Source organism: Carica papaya, chromosome 7 (genome assembly GCF_054855325.1).
Source record: "Carica papaya isolate Zhongbai chromosome 7, ASM5485532v1, whole genome shotgun sequence".
Classification (NCBI taxonomy): Eukaryota; Viridiplantae; Streptophyta; class Magnoliopsida; order Brassicales; family Caricaceae; genus Carica; species Carica papaya.
In genome coordinates this window covers 10,440,284-10,457,682 of record NC_142315.1, presented here as the reverse complement: position 1 = coordinate 10,457,682, position 17,399 = coordinate 10,440,284, and the positions used below count along the sequence as shown (strand labels likewise).

The window sequence follows — 17,399 nt, the reverse complement described above, 5'->3', positions numbered from 1 at the left end:
CCGCACACTTGAGGATATACTCCGAGCTTATGTTCTTGATTTCGGGGGCCATTGGGATGACCATCTACCCCTGATAGGGTTTGTCTACAACAACAGCTACCAAGTAAGTATTGACATGACTCCGTATAAGGCGTTGTATGGCCTCCCATGCAAATCATCGATATGTTGGGAACAAGTGGGGTGATAGGAAACTATTCGATGCAGATCTCGTAGAGGAGACTACAACTAAAATAGTTAAGATCAGATAAAATATTCAGACGGCTCAGAGCAGGCAGAAGAGTTATGCGGACACCCGGAGGAGGGATTTGAAATTTGAAAAAGGTGATCAGGTATTCCTTAAAGTCACTCTTTTCAAGAAAATCAATAGATTTGGCAAGAGGGGGAAACTAAATCCCTGGTTTACATGCTTCTTCATAATCTTCCACTTTTCTTCTTTCGTCTTTTAGATCTCCACTTGCTCATCTTTCCTTCATTTTTCTCTCTAGTTTATCATCTCAAATGAGCCATCAATATCCTTCCTTTTACTGTATGATTTCTTATATGCTATAAGATTTCTTTTCTTTTTCTCACTCTTTTTCTTTCTTTTTCTAAATGATTACATTTGATTTTCTTTCTAGATAAACATGTTAGTTATTTTTTTTCTTTATCATAAAACTGTCAAGTGTTAACAATATAGAGAAAAACAACTGAATTAGAGTTTACAGAACATAATCATACTTGGTTTATAGTTCAATTAATACCTGAAAAAGATGTCATTGAATGCATATGGGTAAACAAGATTGAGTACAAGTCTAATAATTTTATAGAACGATATAAAGCCCGTCTAGTTGCAAAAGACTACACGTAATAGGCGGGAGTTGAATTCAGTAAGACATTTTCTTCGATTATTAAGCTAGTAACAATCAAATTATTACTAGCATTAGCATCAACTCAACATTGGCATTTAACTCAAGTTGATGCCGATGATGTTTTTTTGAACGTATACTTACATGAGGAAACATGGAATCCCATATTGGCTATCATAATAAGGTGGAACATATAAATTTTGGTTCATGTGTTTACAAGTTTCACAAGTCCATTTTTGGTTTTAAATAGACATCAAGATAATGGTATTCAAAATTTATTGATACACTACTTCAGTTTAGATTTTATCAGTCCAAGTCAAATTACTCTTTTTTCACCAAAGGTATCGGTTCCTCGTTCATTGTTTTATTGGCCTGTATTGATGATATTGTGATTGTTTGTTTCTTTGTAGATGCCATCAATTCCCTCAAATAATTTTTACATATTTAGTTCGCATTAAAAGATTTAGGATATTTGAAATATTCTTTTAGCGTTGGAAATTGCCAAATCTTTTACTAGTATATTTATATCTCAAAAACATTATACTTTATATTTATTGGAAGATATTAGTTTCTTGTCATCTAAACCAACGCTCAACTTCATAGATCATAAATCTCAACTAAGTCTTCATGAGAGTGAATTATTATCTGATGCTTTTTCTTGTCAGAGACTCATTAATAAGTTATTGTATTTAATCATTTTTTAACCTGACATTTATTTTGATGTACATAAGAGTAGCCAATTTGTCTCTCAACCATGACTTCCTCATCTATAAGCAGCATACAGATTATTCATAATTTTAAGATCACATCTAAACAAGATATTTCTTTTTTTATTCCTTGAGTTTTTTGCAGTTGGAGGCCTTTTCCTGTAGAAAATTTATCTTTGAATATTATATATTTGTTAGAAATTCTATAATATCTTGGAGAGCTAAAAACCAGTCCATAGCTTCTAGGTTTTTGACGGAAGCTGAGTATCGTGCCCCAACTCCAACAACTAGTGAATTACTCTAGATAAAACAATTGTTTCACAACATGTATTAGTTTTTTATGACAGTCAAGCGACCATTCATATATCTTTCAATCTAGTCTTTCACGAACAAATTAAATATATTGAGATTGATTATCACTTTGTTTGCAATCACGCTCTAACCAGACACATCAAGCTTTTTTCTGTTTACTCTCATCATCGACTTACAGATGTTTTAACCAAAACTCTATCTTTTCATAATATGTCATATGTTATCTAATATAGGAATCAAAAACATATTTACTCCATCATAAGGGAGAGTTTTAGTTAGTTAATTAATTAATTAGTTTCTCATTAGTTACTTTTTATGTTGTTAATTTGTTGATTAGTTGATAATTAATTGTTGGTTAGTTATTGATAGTGATATATACATATAAATAATACACATTATATGCTCATTAGTGATTAAGTTATGAGAATTAAACATTTTTTACTTCAGTGTTTAAAGAGAAAAAAGAATTACCAAAGACATGAGACCAACGTTAGGAAGCCAAACAATTTTTTGGTTTTTCAATGAGATCTAATGGTACAAAAGATCACTAAATGCTATCCATGGAAAAAGAATGTTGAGAAACCAGATGTCAAGATCAGAAACTCAGTAGCTGAGTTAGAGACAAAGGGAAAAAAAAAAACATCACTGGTGTAGAAGTTGTGGGTTCTAATAAACTTGGGTCGACATGGCAGTCAATGAATGATAGAAGAGATTTACACGAGCTTTAACCCAATGACCATTTTTTCACAACCAGTAAGCAAGTCATCGAGGATTTAGGGTGTAAGACCATCTTCTGATAAATGAGTGTCATATCAAGTTTTCAGTTTATGTTTTTAAGAGTAAATAAAAATGTTAAATATTAAATTTATATCTTAGATGAAAAGTCAACGTGGGTTTTTTTTATTTTTTTATTTTTTTTTATAATTATAAATGTTATCAACTCTGCTTTATTATTATTATTTAATAATTAAACAAACTATGTAAAAAGAAAAGATGACTTGGATCTAAAAAAGAATTAAAAATTCTACTTGTTCCAAAGAAGTAAATGAAATTTAATAAAAAAGATATATTATAATATTATTTAAGGGTGTTATACTGATTTGAGACCCAGTCTGATGAAGCTAAATTTAAGAAAAAAACTGGATTAAAGATTAGACTGTTTCCTACTTCTACTTTAGTTTGATCTGGTATGAACAAGAAGAAAACTTTAAATTCGCTATTTTAATTCTATCTTTTTACTTTACGTACATATACTTTATATTTATATTTATATATATATATAGCTTTTTAATGGATAAGAAGATAAAAATGCATCCTTATAGACACGCACATCTATCAATCAATACAGTAATATATTTATATATATAGGTTTTGGATGAAATATGCGTCCTTATCCAAATTCAGAACTAAAAAAGAAAACACAACACAAGAAAGAAATAGAAGATTCCAAGTGAGAAGAAAGAATTCAGGTGGTGACTTCAAATTTAAAAAGAACAAAACACAACTCATAAGGAAGAAGAAAGCTTTTTTTCTCTTCCAACGCCGCCTCTCTTTTTCGTCTTTGGTCCCTCTGTTATCTTCTTACGCGAATCAAGAAATTAGTGTGTGTGTGTGTGTATATGTATATATATATAGAGAGAGAGAGAGAGGGAGTGTACAGTGTATAACATACATTTCTGTTCTGTTAACGGACCCGGTCCGGTCTATAATGTGCATTATATATGTATATACTGAAATTACTCTGTACATATGTAGATATATATTACTCTAGACTCTGGACAGAGAACTGAATCAAACTCTTATAATAATATTGATTTGATAAGAACACTACTATCTTTGAAAGACTTAAATGAATAAAGATTTTTCGTATAATGAAGTTGGATAAGATTTTAAAAAGAAGTTGGATGAGTTGAGAGTTCCACCAAGATGAAGTTGTTCGCATTTTATGATTGCCTTTTTTTTATCTTCGTTAACCTCAAGCGTACTGAATTAATCAATATAAATAATCAAATTAAAATTTATATATTTTGTAATTTCTTAATTTAATTTTAGATGTAAAGAATTAAAAACAAATTTAATTCGCATCATGAATTAATTAATGTAAGAAAAAACTCATTGAAATCTATTTCAGGAACTATATAAATATCATTACAGCAGCAACCAAGTTAATTAACGAGGTAGCTCCGGGATACAATAACAAACTATTAGGTGCTAATATAATCTAATCTGATTAAAACGTTTAAGTAATCGACGAGATGTAAAGTCCTGAAAAGTACTAGATAACAATTTAACATCCTCCCGAAATTAAACCAAATTATATCAAGGTATGCATACCCAAATTCAAAGAAACAATTTCTATCAATTTAGGCAGTCTTGTGTAAATATTGTTGCGATCAAACGTACATTCCAATCAGCATGCTGAGGGAGAAGCAAATCCGCGTTTTCTTGGGCTAGGCTATCACCACCATCCTAAGCAGATTTCCTCCTTTTTCCCGAATCTCTTCTGACCAGCTGATCCTCTTCGTTTTCCCCACAGTTTCTGGAATAATGGTTTCCGGTGGGCTCACCTTATCCATTCTGGTAATTTGATGCTAACCTCTCTTCTTCGCTGAGACATCATTGATTGGCATGTCTGCATTGAAATCCTTGGGACCAGGGTTCGTGCAGGCTAGAGGTTTGAAGTTCAATGGAATAATCAATGGAATCCTTAGAGAACTGGAGATCTGTAGCTGTGTGGGATGAGCTGGCTTAATAATGGTTTGGGCTGTTTAATGGCTTGGTTGCAGAGAAACCCCAAGAACTCCCATGTGATTGTACTTCTAATTCTTTTTAAACTACCATTTTAATCTAATTCAAATTAAATTTTCATGTTTTAATGTTAAAAATAAATGTAAAAACTAAAATTTAAAAATATATTATATGAGATTAACCTTTTTAATTTCCAACATGCTGCCAAACAAAATAGGAGAGAGTACAAAAAGCAAAGAAGGGTATTAAATTCCAAACTTACAATCCAATTTACAGCCAGTCCTCAATGATTTGAGTTGTTAAATTTATACAAGTTCAAGAAAAAAATACGCCATGCTTCCTTTTTTCTCTTTTTTTTCTCCATTTTTGGGACTTCCCTCATTCAAAACTCCATATTTACAGCTTGGTAAGGCAAATATTTCTGTCTTGGAAAACTCCTTCCACCAATTATCTAAAAATTGCTACTGTGGAAACATCCCAAAGATAGAAACATATATTTATGCTCTTATCACAAGCTCATACACGTTACTATTGTTATCCCCACTAACGCGCTTCAACATTTCAAAGCTCTTCCGACTTCCCAAGAAGTCTATTCGTTTGAAAGTCACATGTCTGGACACTGCTGTCTCTTTACTGCTGTACATTGCTCGAAGACGATCAGCATGCCTTGAGTCGGTGTGAATAGCAGCCTCTATTTCATGAGTAGTCATGTTCTCCTTCATGAGTACACATGGACAGAAGTAAGATAAATTATTCTTCATAAAACAAAGGATAAGCTCTACAAATCACCCAAATGCAAACAAATTGTTTGATTCAACAGTCTTTCTTATGTCTATTGAAAAAAGCAGCATATCAGAATGAAGTTACATAGTTGCTTGAACTTGTCTCCCATGCATTTCTTCTTGAGGCATTTGAAGTCTGATGTGATAATAGCTTAATCATTCTTTCAATGGTACAATTACAAGCATCCTCGGGGGTAAGTTAAAATGAAATTAAAAAAGAAAGGAACAATGTCATTGAGCAGCTAAGAGAAAGTGAAGCAGAAGTCTAAAACACGGGCGTATATACGACCCACTTCTTTTCCAGTAGAATTCATATATTTAATACTCGATGGTTTCCTTCAACCATCCCTCCCACCTCTTTTAAATCCTTTTGTCTCCTTTCTCTCTACACTCTCCCTGGGTTTTTTGGTTCTTCCTTTCTTCCCTTCATTTCCCTCATTTGGTTTTTTACATTCATTCCCTACTTTTCACTTTGATACCTATAAAACCAGCCTGTAGTGGGTCCCAACTCTCTTGGTTGTAAAAGATTGGTTTCTAGTTGTTTGTCAGTGCCAATGTATAAATAATAGATGTTCTGTTGGTATTTGTGTATGGCTAATGAGGAAAGCTGTGTGCATGTTCTGTTGTGGTGTCCTGTGGCTTTTGGGTTGTGGAGTGCTCTTTATAGTATGATTGGAGTTAGTTGGGTGATGGCTGGGTCTATTAGGGAGGAATTGTGGGCTTGGAAATGATTCAATTACAAAGAAATTTGAAAAATCTCATTTCGTTATCCTTGTTTTGGATTCTATGAAAGGAGAGAAATTCTAAAGCTTTTGAGGGTAAAATAAATGATTTGTATAGATTGATAAATAGATGAATGCATTATTTTGAGTTTTTATTATTAGGGTATTGAAATGATTAGTAATGTGGATTTTAAGCATGTCATTGATTCACTAACAACATTGTAAAACTTTTGTATAAAGGTGGTACTTCCGGTTGTTTGGTACTATGTTAATATATTTTTACACTTTTTATTTCAAAAGAAAATGTATAAATAATAGATTTAATATCTTTATCAAGTACAACTTTTGAAAAAAATTGTTTTACTGTATTATTAACAAGAAGTTTTTCAAGTATAACCTAAAAAAGGTATAAATCATAAGCCCCAAAGTATCTCATTCAACAATAGCCTTCTTTGGGGGTGGTTGTTAACACTTACCTACTATTATTTGTTGGTTTTTCCTACATCAAGATATCTGCAAATTTACATGTTCTGTTTCTATGCTATCAAGGCCATGTTTGGAAGAAAAGAAATTTATTTGTGGAATTCTTCTTTTCTTTATAGAAGAAGAAATATATCAGTAAGGAAAAAATGAAGAATGATACAAATAAGGAAGATTAGATATCCTCACTGAAATAAAAACTCTAATACAAACAAGCAAAAATGCTAACTATTCTGCAGAAAGAATGGCTAACAAATTTCTATACAAACAAAAAAAAAAGATTACTCTTTTAAAGTTTCTAGTGTTTTAATCAAGCTAAATTACCCAAAGCCCAGCAAAAACACTACAGCTTTCTGTAATATGCCACTACTGTGAGATTTATAGTTAAATTATACTGTCTTACACTATTAATCATAAATGCTTTATAAAAAATTAAGATAATCAAAATCTCACCGCTAGGAGAATATTGAAAAAGTCACAAAATTTGACTTTAAATAATCAAACTATTAACTGTAATTTGCTCTATAATAAAATGCAACTTTCTGAAAAACTATTGGCATTACTTAGCGTAACTTACTGAGAAACTTCAGGATACTGTAATATTAAAAAAAAGAAAAGAGAACTATGGAATTTAACTTCAAAGAAGGCTAATCTACAAGGAACCAAACAAGAATTTGCTCCAAATTTTTTGTACTGGCCATCTAACCAATTATTAGACAGTATCTTGTTGGTCTACAAGCATATAAAAAAATGCATGCCCTCGTAACCAAAAAAAATCCAGTAGTAGCACAAACATTAAAAACCTGCGAGTTAAATTAAAATAGAAATTATTAAAATCAACAGACAAAACAATTATTAAATCATACCTGATAAAATGTGTAGATGTAATCTAACACCTGGAAGCATGTAAAACCATTGTCGCTGAAATATGTTCGTGAAGAAGGCCCCATCTCAGCAAATCGATCAGTGGGAAACAATATTGTCAGAAAGTGGTTTTTGAATATCAATTCAGTTTTCTCACTGCAAGCAAGCACCGTAAAAACTATAGGCAATGAGGTTGGCTCCATCAGATAAAAACAATTACTGATGTAGGACATTATTTCATTCTAGCAGATAACAAAACAGCATGACAAAGAAACAACATAAACCAAGTAAGATTTTGCCATTAAACTTGTTTTCTGGATAACATGATCCTGAAGATCCATTTCGTTTTAGATTCTTGAAACCAACTAATCTCTTCTTTAAATCAGCAACTCCTCTAAATATTTTTAAGAAAAGACAGGATAAGTAATTGATCATCGTTAAGGGCTTATCGATGAGCTATATTATATTGTTGTTGATTTTGAAGGAAAAAAATATTATTTCTCACCCTTTAAGTTGGTACACCTAATATATTTATAAAATTCTTAATTTATTAATAAAGAAATTACTATTTTACTAAATTCCAATTACATAATATTACTATTATAGAAGAATTTTAATTACATCATAATAAATTAATAAAATAATTAAATAATAACATATAATAGTCAACACCCCAGCTTAAGTTGGTGCAGGAATATCACACGTGTCCCAACTTGCAAACCAAGTTCTAAAGAGTCATTCTGCAATTTAACAATACCAATGGATGCCCAAAAAGTGCTGCAAACTGGAATCAGATCTGTCAGACAGCAACTCAGCTTGGGTCGGCTTAAAATGGCTCGGATCGGCATAAAACAGCTTGGGTTAAGCTCAAAAAAGTTCAGACTACGCTAAAATAAAATCTCAAGCTTAGCTCAAAAAAAAACTTGAAAATGGCACAAACTCGACTCAAAAACAGCTCGACCTCGGCTCAGGCTTAATTCATATCGGCTCGACTCAGTCAGGCACAGACGGACCAGATCGGATTGGTCCCAGTCGTGCACCACTCTGCCTTCTTCCACCTCTCCACCAAGCTTCTCCGGCCTGCTTGACCACTCGTTTTCTGGCTCCACACGGCTAGGGCTTCTTTAGATCTCGCTACGTGCGGGCACAAGCAGATAGGGTTTTCTGCCGCACGGTTTGTTTTCTTTCACGCCGGCATGCACCTGCAACCAGATTGCACTCTTCATCTAGTCTTCTGCCACATGCAAATCTAGTCATTGTTCACGGAATCGGCTATTGTCTTTGGCCCCTGTGAATCACCGCACGATTCGCCTCCTCCGGACAAAGCAGTCGTTTCGTCTTCCGCCGCCAGACACTGCTGCTTCTGGTGTTAAGGGAGAGACCAATTCTGGTGTTGAACAGACAACACCTCTCTTCCTCTGATATGATTCTCTCTAACCCAAGTTGGGAGGAGGATGGTGGTGAGTCTCCGACACTAGATCTGGATAAATAGGTACCAACCCAACCTATTGTCCTATTTTAAGGTTTGAAAAAAATCTTGAAATTAGATATTTAAAATAATTTTATTTAGCTCTGATATCATGTTGATTTTGAAGAAAAAACATAATTTTATTTCTCACCCTTGAAATTTTTACACCTAAAATATTTATAAAAAATTTTTAACCTATTAATAAGAAAATTACTATTATACTAAAGTCTAATTACATGATATTACTATTATATTAGAACTCTAATTACATCATAAAAAAATAATAAAATATGGTAATCAAGAGTTGTCAATGGGAGAAATCTCCTCAATTATTGTTTTTTCTTTATAATACGGCTTGGAGAATTTGTTACCTCTTGTTTTATACTTTTGCTGTTTCTTGAGCTTCACTAAATACAATTTAGGGCCTCCTTTCATTTGTATTTTTGGTTCCAAATCAAAAAAGAAAAGATAAAAAAAGCTCTTTGGTGCAATGCTTTCTTTTATGGGATATGGGTTATTTGACTTGAGAAAAGTGCAAAACTTTTTAAGAATTACTCTCACCAATATAATCTTTTCGAGAAAGTTATCTTTCTTAGCTTCCCTTTGATCTAAAGCACATAGCCTTTGTCTAATAATTGTGTTAGGAAGCTAGCTCACCAAAGGGAAAATAAGCAAGGAAAGTAAGAGATCAGGGTAGGAGCGCAGTAAGAAAGATAGTGCTGGCAACAAGGAATCATATTGGGCTCAGGGGAAGAAAGTGAAACAAGAAACAAAATATCGGCACTACTTAGGGTTTACAAACAGTGAGCCAAACATGCGTCAACATATGAAGAGAAAAAGAGGCATGCATCGGCCATCGAGTGAAGAGGGTAAAAAAGTCTGTATTTGTGATATGTGAGTCAATAAGGATACGTGGCAAAAGATCAGGAAGCATATTTAAGGGGAAACGATTAGGTTAGGTTAAAAGAATGGGGCTAGAACCTCACTCATCATCTAGGGTTTATTCTGCCTCTCAGGTTCTCTGGTGCATCTCAGGCAATTTATGGCGATTTTATTCCTGTCAAGTTTAAATATCTATATCATGTAAATTTCAGCATGGATATTGAGTATATTTTCATCATATCTCTTTTCCTCTAGGCATCTTTCATCTTCCTTATCTCTTTATCTCTCATTTCTTTCTGATCTAACATTCTTCTTCATTTGGTACTTAATAATCGAGTACATGTCACAAGTACCTGACAACTAGGTGTCAAAGCATATCGATCTCGAGGAAACCCTTACAAGCTTTGTGGCTATGGCGAAAAGCAAAGGAAGGTTGTGTTAAACGAACCACAGAAGCTGCAAACCCTAAAAGATAATGTAAGAGCTATCGATCAGAAACTCTTGGACTTCATGTTTGAGATGTACGACTCTCAATGGCACACTAGGGCATTCTTTGACCAAAGGTTGGCGCCCTTTGAATAAAGGTTCAACCAACAGATATGTTTCGAAGAGATGTACTACTGGGTCAGTCATCACTAAAGGTGAGCCATTTCTCCTCTATACAGAATACGGATAAGTGTTTGCTTCTCACTCCTAAGCCAAGAGATGTTGGGGGCGCTTGCATGCAAAGCTCGCGGGGTAATTCATTGGGGAACCCTACACCGAAGGTGGATGTTTCTATCTTTGAGGGTCAAAACCTTTGAACTTGGATTAGACGATGTAAAAAATATTCTTATGTATACAACATAGTAGAGGAAAATAAAGGAGAAACAACATCTCTAAACTTCAGAGACCAAGCAAAAACTTGGTTTCATGGGGTAGCTAACAACCATGGGATGTTAGAATGGGAAGTATTTGTTGAAGAACTATGTAAAAAATTTGGAGGTCTAGTAGGAACTAATATTATAGAGGGGTTTAACTAATTAATACTAGAGGGCATTATAATCAAATATCAAGAAAAATTTGAGAGCTTTGTGGCTATGGAGAAAAATAAGGGGACGGCCATGGTGAGCGAATCATAAAAGCTGCAAACCTTAAAAGATAATATGAGAGAGGTCAACCACAAACTCTTGGACTTCATGTCTGAGATATATAACTCTCAATGGCAGACTAGGGCATTCTTCCACCAAAGGTTAGCACTCTTCGACCAACGGTTCAACCAGCTAACAAAGATGTTGCGAGGAGGTGCACGTTTGGGTGAGTCATCAACTAAAAGTAACATATTCCTCCTATGTACAGGCTACGGATAGGGGTTTTTCCCACACACATGCAAAAAAATGTTGAGGATAGTTGCATGCAAAGCTTGCAGGTAATCCATCGGGGAATCCTACATCGAAGGTGGATATTCCTATATTCAATGATCAAAACCTCAGAACTTGTATTAGACAATATGCAAAATATTTCAATGTACAAAACATAGTAGAGGAAAATAAAGTAGAAACAGCATCTCTATACTTAAGAGACAAGGCAGAAATTTGATTTCATGGGGTAGCTAACAACTTTAGGATGTTGGAATGTGAAATATTTATTGAAGAACTTTATAGAAGATTCGGGGGTCTAACAAGAATTGATATTATAAAGGAGTTTAACAAATTAACATAAGAGGACACAGTAATCAAATATTAGAAAAAGAAAAATTCGGAGATGCCGATAATTGCTTTTCATTGAGAAGTCGAGACTCTCAGAGAGATATTTTATCTCCAGTTTCATCAGTGGATTAAGGGAAGAGCTTCGACCAGTAGTAAGAATGCACAAGCCACTTAATTTGGATCATGCCTTTGAGCTAGTTTTGTGCCAAGAACAGGCTGTTGAAGCTATTAGCAGCAATAGAAATAGGCAAATGACCACTTAACCAAACATTTCAAAACCCCAATACCCAAGCCTGAATCTAAAAGGGTTCATTGTGAATACTGATCAGCTATCCAAAGCTTCTAATCTATAGAAAATTCAACCAGGGAGAACCCAAATTCATTATGAAAATAAACGTAGCAAATTATGTTACTGTTGTTGGGAAAAATATTTCCCTAAGCATTAGTGTAAACTAAAAACAATGATGGCCATTGAAAAATGTGAGGAGAAACCCTATGACAAGCGATTGCAATGTGTTCCTCAGGTGGTACAATGAAGATCAGAGACTTACTTAACAATAAAGTCATCATGATACTGTTAGATAGTGAGAAATCATTATTCTTTTATGAATACTTTGGGTGGGCGAGGGCGGCGGGTGTGTGTGAGGGAAGATGGTGGTTTACAACAAGCCTTTCACTATACTGGTGGCCTAACAGTCATAAAGTAACCAATGAGGGAGAATGTGCGGGAGTTCAATGGAGAATGCAGAACTATGAGATTTGTTATAATCTCATAATATTTTCTCTTAGCAACTGTGACATGATACTTGGGATGAACTGGATGAAAATGTACAATCCAATTATCTTTGACTTTGCAGAGTCAAACAAGAGCAGTAAATTGGAAGGTAAGAAAATCACCTTGCCAGGAGTCAAGATCTTTGACAAATCGACTCAGATAATAGAAGAAGATAGTACTAGGGCCATTTTATTGCCTTTAGTCTCTTGTACACTTTATTGCCTTCTCTAAGTACAAGTTGCTACGGAAGGCCTTGATTGTATTTCTTAAGCCATACTTGATGTAAAGTTCTATGCTATTACACGAAACTTATCCATGAAGTTGTTCAACCAGTGATAGTCATTCCATGGAAAAATTTAATATTCTTACCTCCTTACTTATTCCAAAAAATTCTAGAATGACACCCCTCCCCTCCATTTTTGCAAGTTTACTTCTCTCCCTTTAACCTTCTAATAGCCCTGAAGAAGACTCCTTTATCTCAAGCTCCTTGATCTCACAAGTTGTCTACCCTCAGCCTTCAAGTTTTGCTGAACAAAGACAAGTTTTTTGGCCACTTTGGATCTAGTGAAGCCTTCAGAATTAGTCTATCAAAACATGCATGTATCGTATGACCAAAACTCTCCTCTTAAAACTATTTGTTCTCAAACTGAAATAAAGAGAGCCCCCTTTGAATACTATGAATATCAAGACAAATAGAAAAATAATCATAGATAACAAAGGCATGGCTTTTAGGCTATATTCAGCACCTTACCTTTAAATTTGGAGTTCACCACGAACCCACTAATTTTGGAGAAAATTCAATTCTCTCTAAGATTTGACTAAGTCTATTTACCACCTACTAAAGGAAGGTAGAAGAGGCTTAACTTGTTCATAAAATCCCTAGATTCTCTAATCCAGGTATTAATACTCTCCCAACAAATCTCTCAAACATATCAAGGACCATATTAAAATTACCCCCGATAAGTTAGGGTATGTCCCATGAGTCAGGTGGCGTTGAGCTTCTATCTTTCTTGTCATTCCTATAATGCCCTTGGCTAAGGTTTACAAGGAGAGACTTGTCGATGGACCTGAGGATCCATTAGATCTTCTCAAAAAGGAGGCTTTGATTGTGGGTCTCGGTAAGCTCCGTCTGGACAGCCCAACTTCAGCCTGCAGATGAGCCATTTGGTTGCCCATCCTATTTTGATTTTTAAATCTCTCCTTGTTAAATCGTACAATAGCAGTCGGGATACCACTAGTACGAAATATTTACCATCTACCTTCTCCTCCTTACAATCAGACTAATGACTAATATTCAATGACAGCAGAAGCAAGAGAAGACACTCTTGACGCCAACTGCACCGCCGAGAGAGCTGTTAGTTGCCATGGCTGCCATGATTTCCATCTTCACTAGAGTAACTGCATCTCCCTCCAGCGGAGCATCAACTCCACCACTCTGAAGATTTGCTGCCTCGTCATTTGACCAGCAAGGACTTGCCATCACTTCCTTTCTTCCTCAATGATATCTAGGTTACAAATTGAACTGACTTCCAAAAAGAATCTCCACAGATTTGGTTCCTTCAGGGATGAGCAGTCCCGGTAACCCTCTGTATTCTTCTACTTGAGCCTTAGGGATCTATCTCTTCATTCCCAGCTTGATGAAGATGGAATGATCAGCTCTCTTGAAAATCCTTTTCCAATACTTATGACTTCTAATCCAAAACTATTCACGAGAACTTAAAGAAGAATCACCTGATCTCTTGGTCAAGAAAAAGGAAGGAAAAATTTTTATTAACATCATTCTTGGTGATTCTGAGAATATCTTGAATTTCTCCTCTAAACTACATTGAAGGATTCCCCTCAATCACCAGGAACTTCCTGTGGAGAAAGAAGGGACATAGCATCAGCACAGCTAGGTAGATAGAAAGATAGAGAGAGATAGAGAGAGAGAGAGGTTTACACCAGTTAGCTATTCTGTCAAAACATAAGTCGACCTTTTTTTTCTTTTGTGAGGATTTCTTATCCTCATGTTTGTACCTTTCTTCTTTACCCCTTTCTCAATAATGTTTCTGTTTTTTTCTAACCAAAAAGAAATAGTTCCACAGATCAGGTGATAGCAATATATTGATTATAAGTTACCCGAAGAGAATCAATGATCAACTGATAATAGAAGCCAAGTTTGAATTAAGAATTAGCATAGAGAATTGCATTTAAAGCACCGAGGTTTTTCAGATTATGCATAAATCTGTCGATATTTTAAAACTGCACAGAGAGTCCAATTTTACCAGAAATTATGCACTTAATCACCTTAAGCATCAGGAAACCAAATGACAGCAAGCTAATTAGTGGAAAGAGAATGGCTGCAGGGCATCAGATGGCAAAACGAGGACTACATTCATGGCTCTCTGCTAGCATTTGATCAGCATGAGTTAATTACGTTTGCAGGAAACGTTTGAAGTATTTTAGAAAATGATAATCTCTTTTAGTATTGAGAAGCAACATTGTGACATGGTGAAAGGAAACTAGTTGGAACATATCGCAGAAAATTTATTATTTGTTATTACATAAAACTTCTCTACCAATTAAAAAAATGAAAAGGTTTCTACATAATGTAGAAAAATTCAGGGGTAATGCAATTTATCCAATTAAAAACTATGGTCAAACAACTAAAATTCACGTCCAGCACCAAAAAAAAATCTCAAAAAGAGATAAATAGATAGATAAATAAATAGATATATATATATATATAGAGAGAGAGAGAGAGAAAGAACCTTTCAGTGAGTCGCCTGGTTAAGTTTGCAAATGACGCTTCTGAATCCCTCCCATCCCCTTTTGCATCAAAGAATATAGATGTATGATGTTCACTTGCACCATCATTACTGAGAGAATCTGTGTAGATAGAAGCAGTTGAAGCTGGCTCAGATACTGTCCAGCAGATAGAATCCAGAAGACTGCTTGGGGTTATTGGTCGAATTGGGGTCTGACAAGTCTGTAGAACAACATCATCACAAAGTAGTCAGCCCATTGTACAGTGTTATAAATATAACCTCACCTGATACAAGCAGCATTGCTAAAGATCTTTCCACTGCAAAATTCTCCTACTATAAATAAGACAATCAAATTGGGAATTCATAGGTCAAGACAACATGATACAATCAAGGCTAAAAACACTCAATATACTTAAAGAACATCAAAAAGTGATTTAGAGCAAATTTCAAATGACATAAACACAAATAGAGTTCCAAACCTAAAAAGTTTCAGCGAACTAGTAATAAGATCAAAGGCAAAGAAACTTAAAAAGTTGCTCCAAGTTTTTATTCAAAAACATGTAGATGATAGGCTGGCCAATTGTGGAAAGTTCAAATATGAACTTTTTGAACAGCCCAAATTCGTAACTTTAATTGCCTTTAAATGATTTGGGATAATTTGAACTTGTTTGAGTCTTATTGGTAATGGGTGAATAAGCCTTATGTATGGGCTGTATTAGTTGAATTGTTTTAAATATTTTGGATTCTTTTATTTTATTTTGAGTTAATTAAGCTCATATAGTCAAGTGTAACTCATTTGGGATTAAGTCTTGTATTAGTATTATTAGAAGAATGAGTCCATAACTATATGGTGTCACAAACAATTAATGGTGTTGGTTAAGAATATTAGAGTTACAAGGAGTTACATAACAATTACATGCCTATAATTAGTCTACTTATTGTTGGAGTTACAATTGTAATTATCACATAATTAGCCTATTTATTGTAGGAGTTACAATTGTACTTATTGTGTTGTAATTTATCATTGATTTTTTTGGCTATAAATACCAAAAGAACTCTTCTTTGTGGACATCAAGAGTCGTAATCAAATATCTCATAATTGAGTTAAGAGTGTTTTGGCTTTCTTTTCACTTTATGCACAAGGTGTTGATTTGGAATACAATTGTTATCACTTGTATTTCAATTTTGATTTCCTATTTCAATTGTTCTTGATGCTTGTTTGGATTGGGTTCAAGGGATATCATTTATCTTTCTTAGGTTATATTTAATTTCTACCATTTGGGTGATTGAACGAATTTGATTCTTTTTTACTTGTAATCTAAATTCTGTTATAAACCAATTGAAAAATTTTAAGGTTCAAGTAAGGGTCTTGGGATTCCGCATCACAACATATGGCCAAAGGAAATATAAATCAGCGTAAGCAACAACGCCAATGTTTTATATTACACCTACTAGATTTGATATCAAAAGTCCAACCATCAAATTGCATGCTTGGGAGATTAAAAGAAATTATTTCCCTCTCCAAAATCATGTTTTCATTTATTTCATATTCAACTTAAACTACAAACAGAAAAATTTCTGAACTACGTAGCAAAACCCTTTTTAGTCGCAAATGAGGCAAGGATAAAACAATATTGAAGAGCATAATATGAAAATTTTTAAATATATGAATCAAGCGCACGGATAATATCAATCCCTAATAATAAGAACAACCAAGTTCACTAACTTGCCTGCATTCGACGACCACGACGGTTTCTAACCCCAATTTTTGCAAAATTTACAATATGTTGCCTTTCTTCATGGGTTGCTTTGGTCATAAAGCTCTTTGCATCTTGAGGGACATTCTCCCCACTAACCTCCTGGAAAAATAAAGAATAATAAACACAGTAGAAGATCATAAAGAATACATATAATTGGTAATTATCTGACTAATCAATGCAACTGGAAAATTTAGCTTGCAATTGAAATATCCTACTTCACTAAACAATTAGGATAGATTATAACCAAACATATATTCGCAAAAGCAAAGCATCAAAAGCTACCTCCTCAATAGTGCAACTTTGAAGATTTTCAAGCTTCATTCCGACCTGCCTTGCCAGATCAGCAGATATGTGAACAAGCCTCCGTGCATACCTCTCTTTCACCGTTTTCAGAACCCAGAGTGGCTTAAAAACACCACCATTTCCAATAAATCCACAGTAATAAAAAAAATAAAACAGGCAACTGCTTGATCTCAATCACATGCAACATTATCTTTTCTGTTAGAAGTGACAATAGTGAAACAAATACAAAGCACTATGCATACCAAAATTTATCATCATTGGACACCCAAAATTAGCCCTTTCATAAGACTCATATGCCCCTGAGAAGCATGCATGA

At 34.2% G+C, this 17,399-nt stretch overlaps 1 protein-coding gene across 2 annotated transcripts in view; it reads right to left on the bottom strand.

Moving 5' to 3' along the window:
* Positions 1-4,840: 4,840 nt before the first annotated feature.
* LOC110812022 (BRCT domain DNA repair protein) overlaps positions 4,841-17,399 on the bottom strand; it is a 33,918-nt gene continuing 21,359 nt past the window's right edge. For both annotated transcript variants that reach the window (XM_088207787.1, XM_022038681.2), the window contains exons 6-10: positions 17,063-17,185; positions 16,751-16,879; positions 15,024-15,241; positions 7,463-7,616; positions 4,841-5,328 (exon numbers count right to left, since the gene is read on the bottom strand). In XM_088207787.1, coding sequence (XP_088063913.1) covers positions 5,110-5,328; positions 7,463-7,616; positions 15,024-15,241; positions 16,751-16,879; positions 17,063-17,185 — 843 coding nt within the window. In that variant the 3' untranslated portion in view covers positions 4,841-5,109. The remainder of the gene's footprint in view (positions 5,329-7,462; positions 7,617-15,023; positions 15,242-16,750; positions 16,880-17,062; positions 17,186-17,399) is intronic.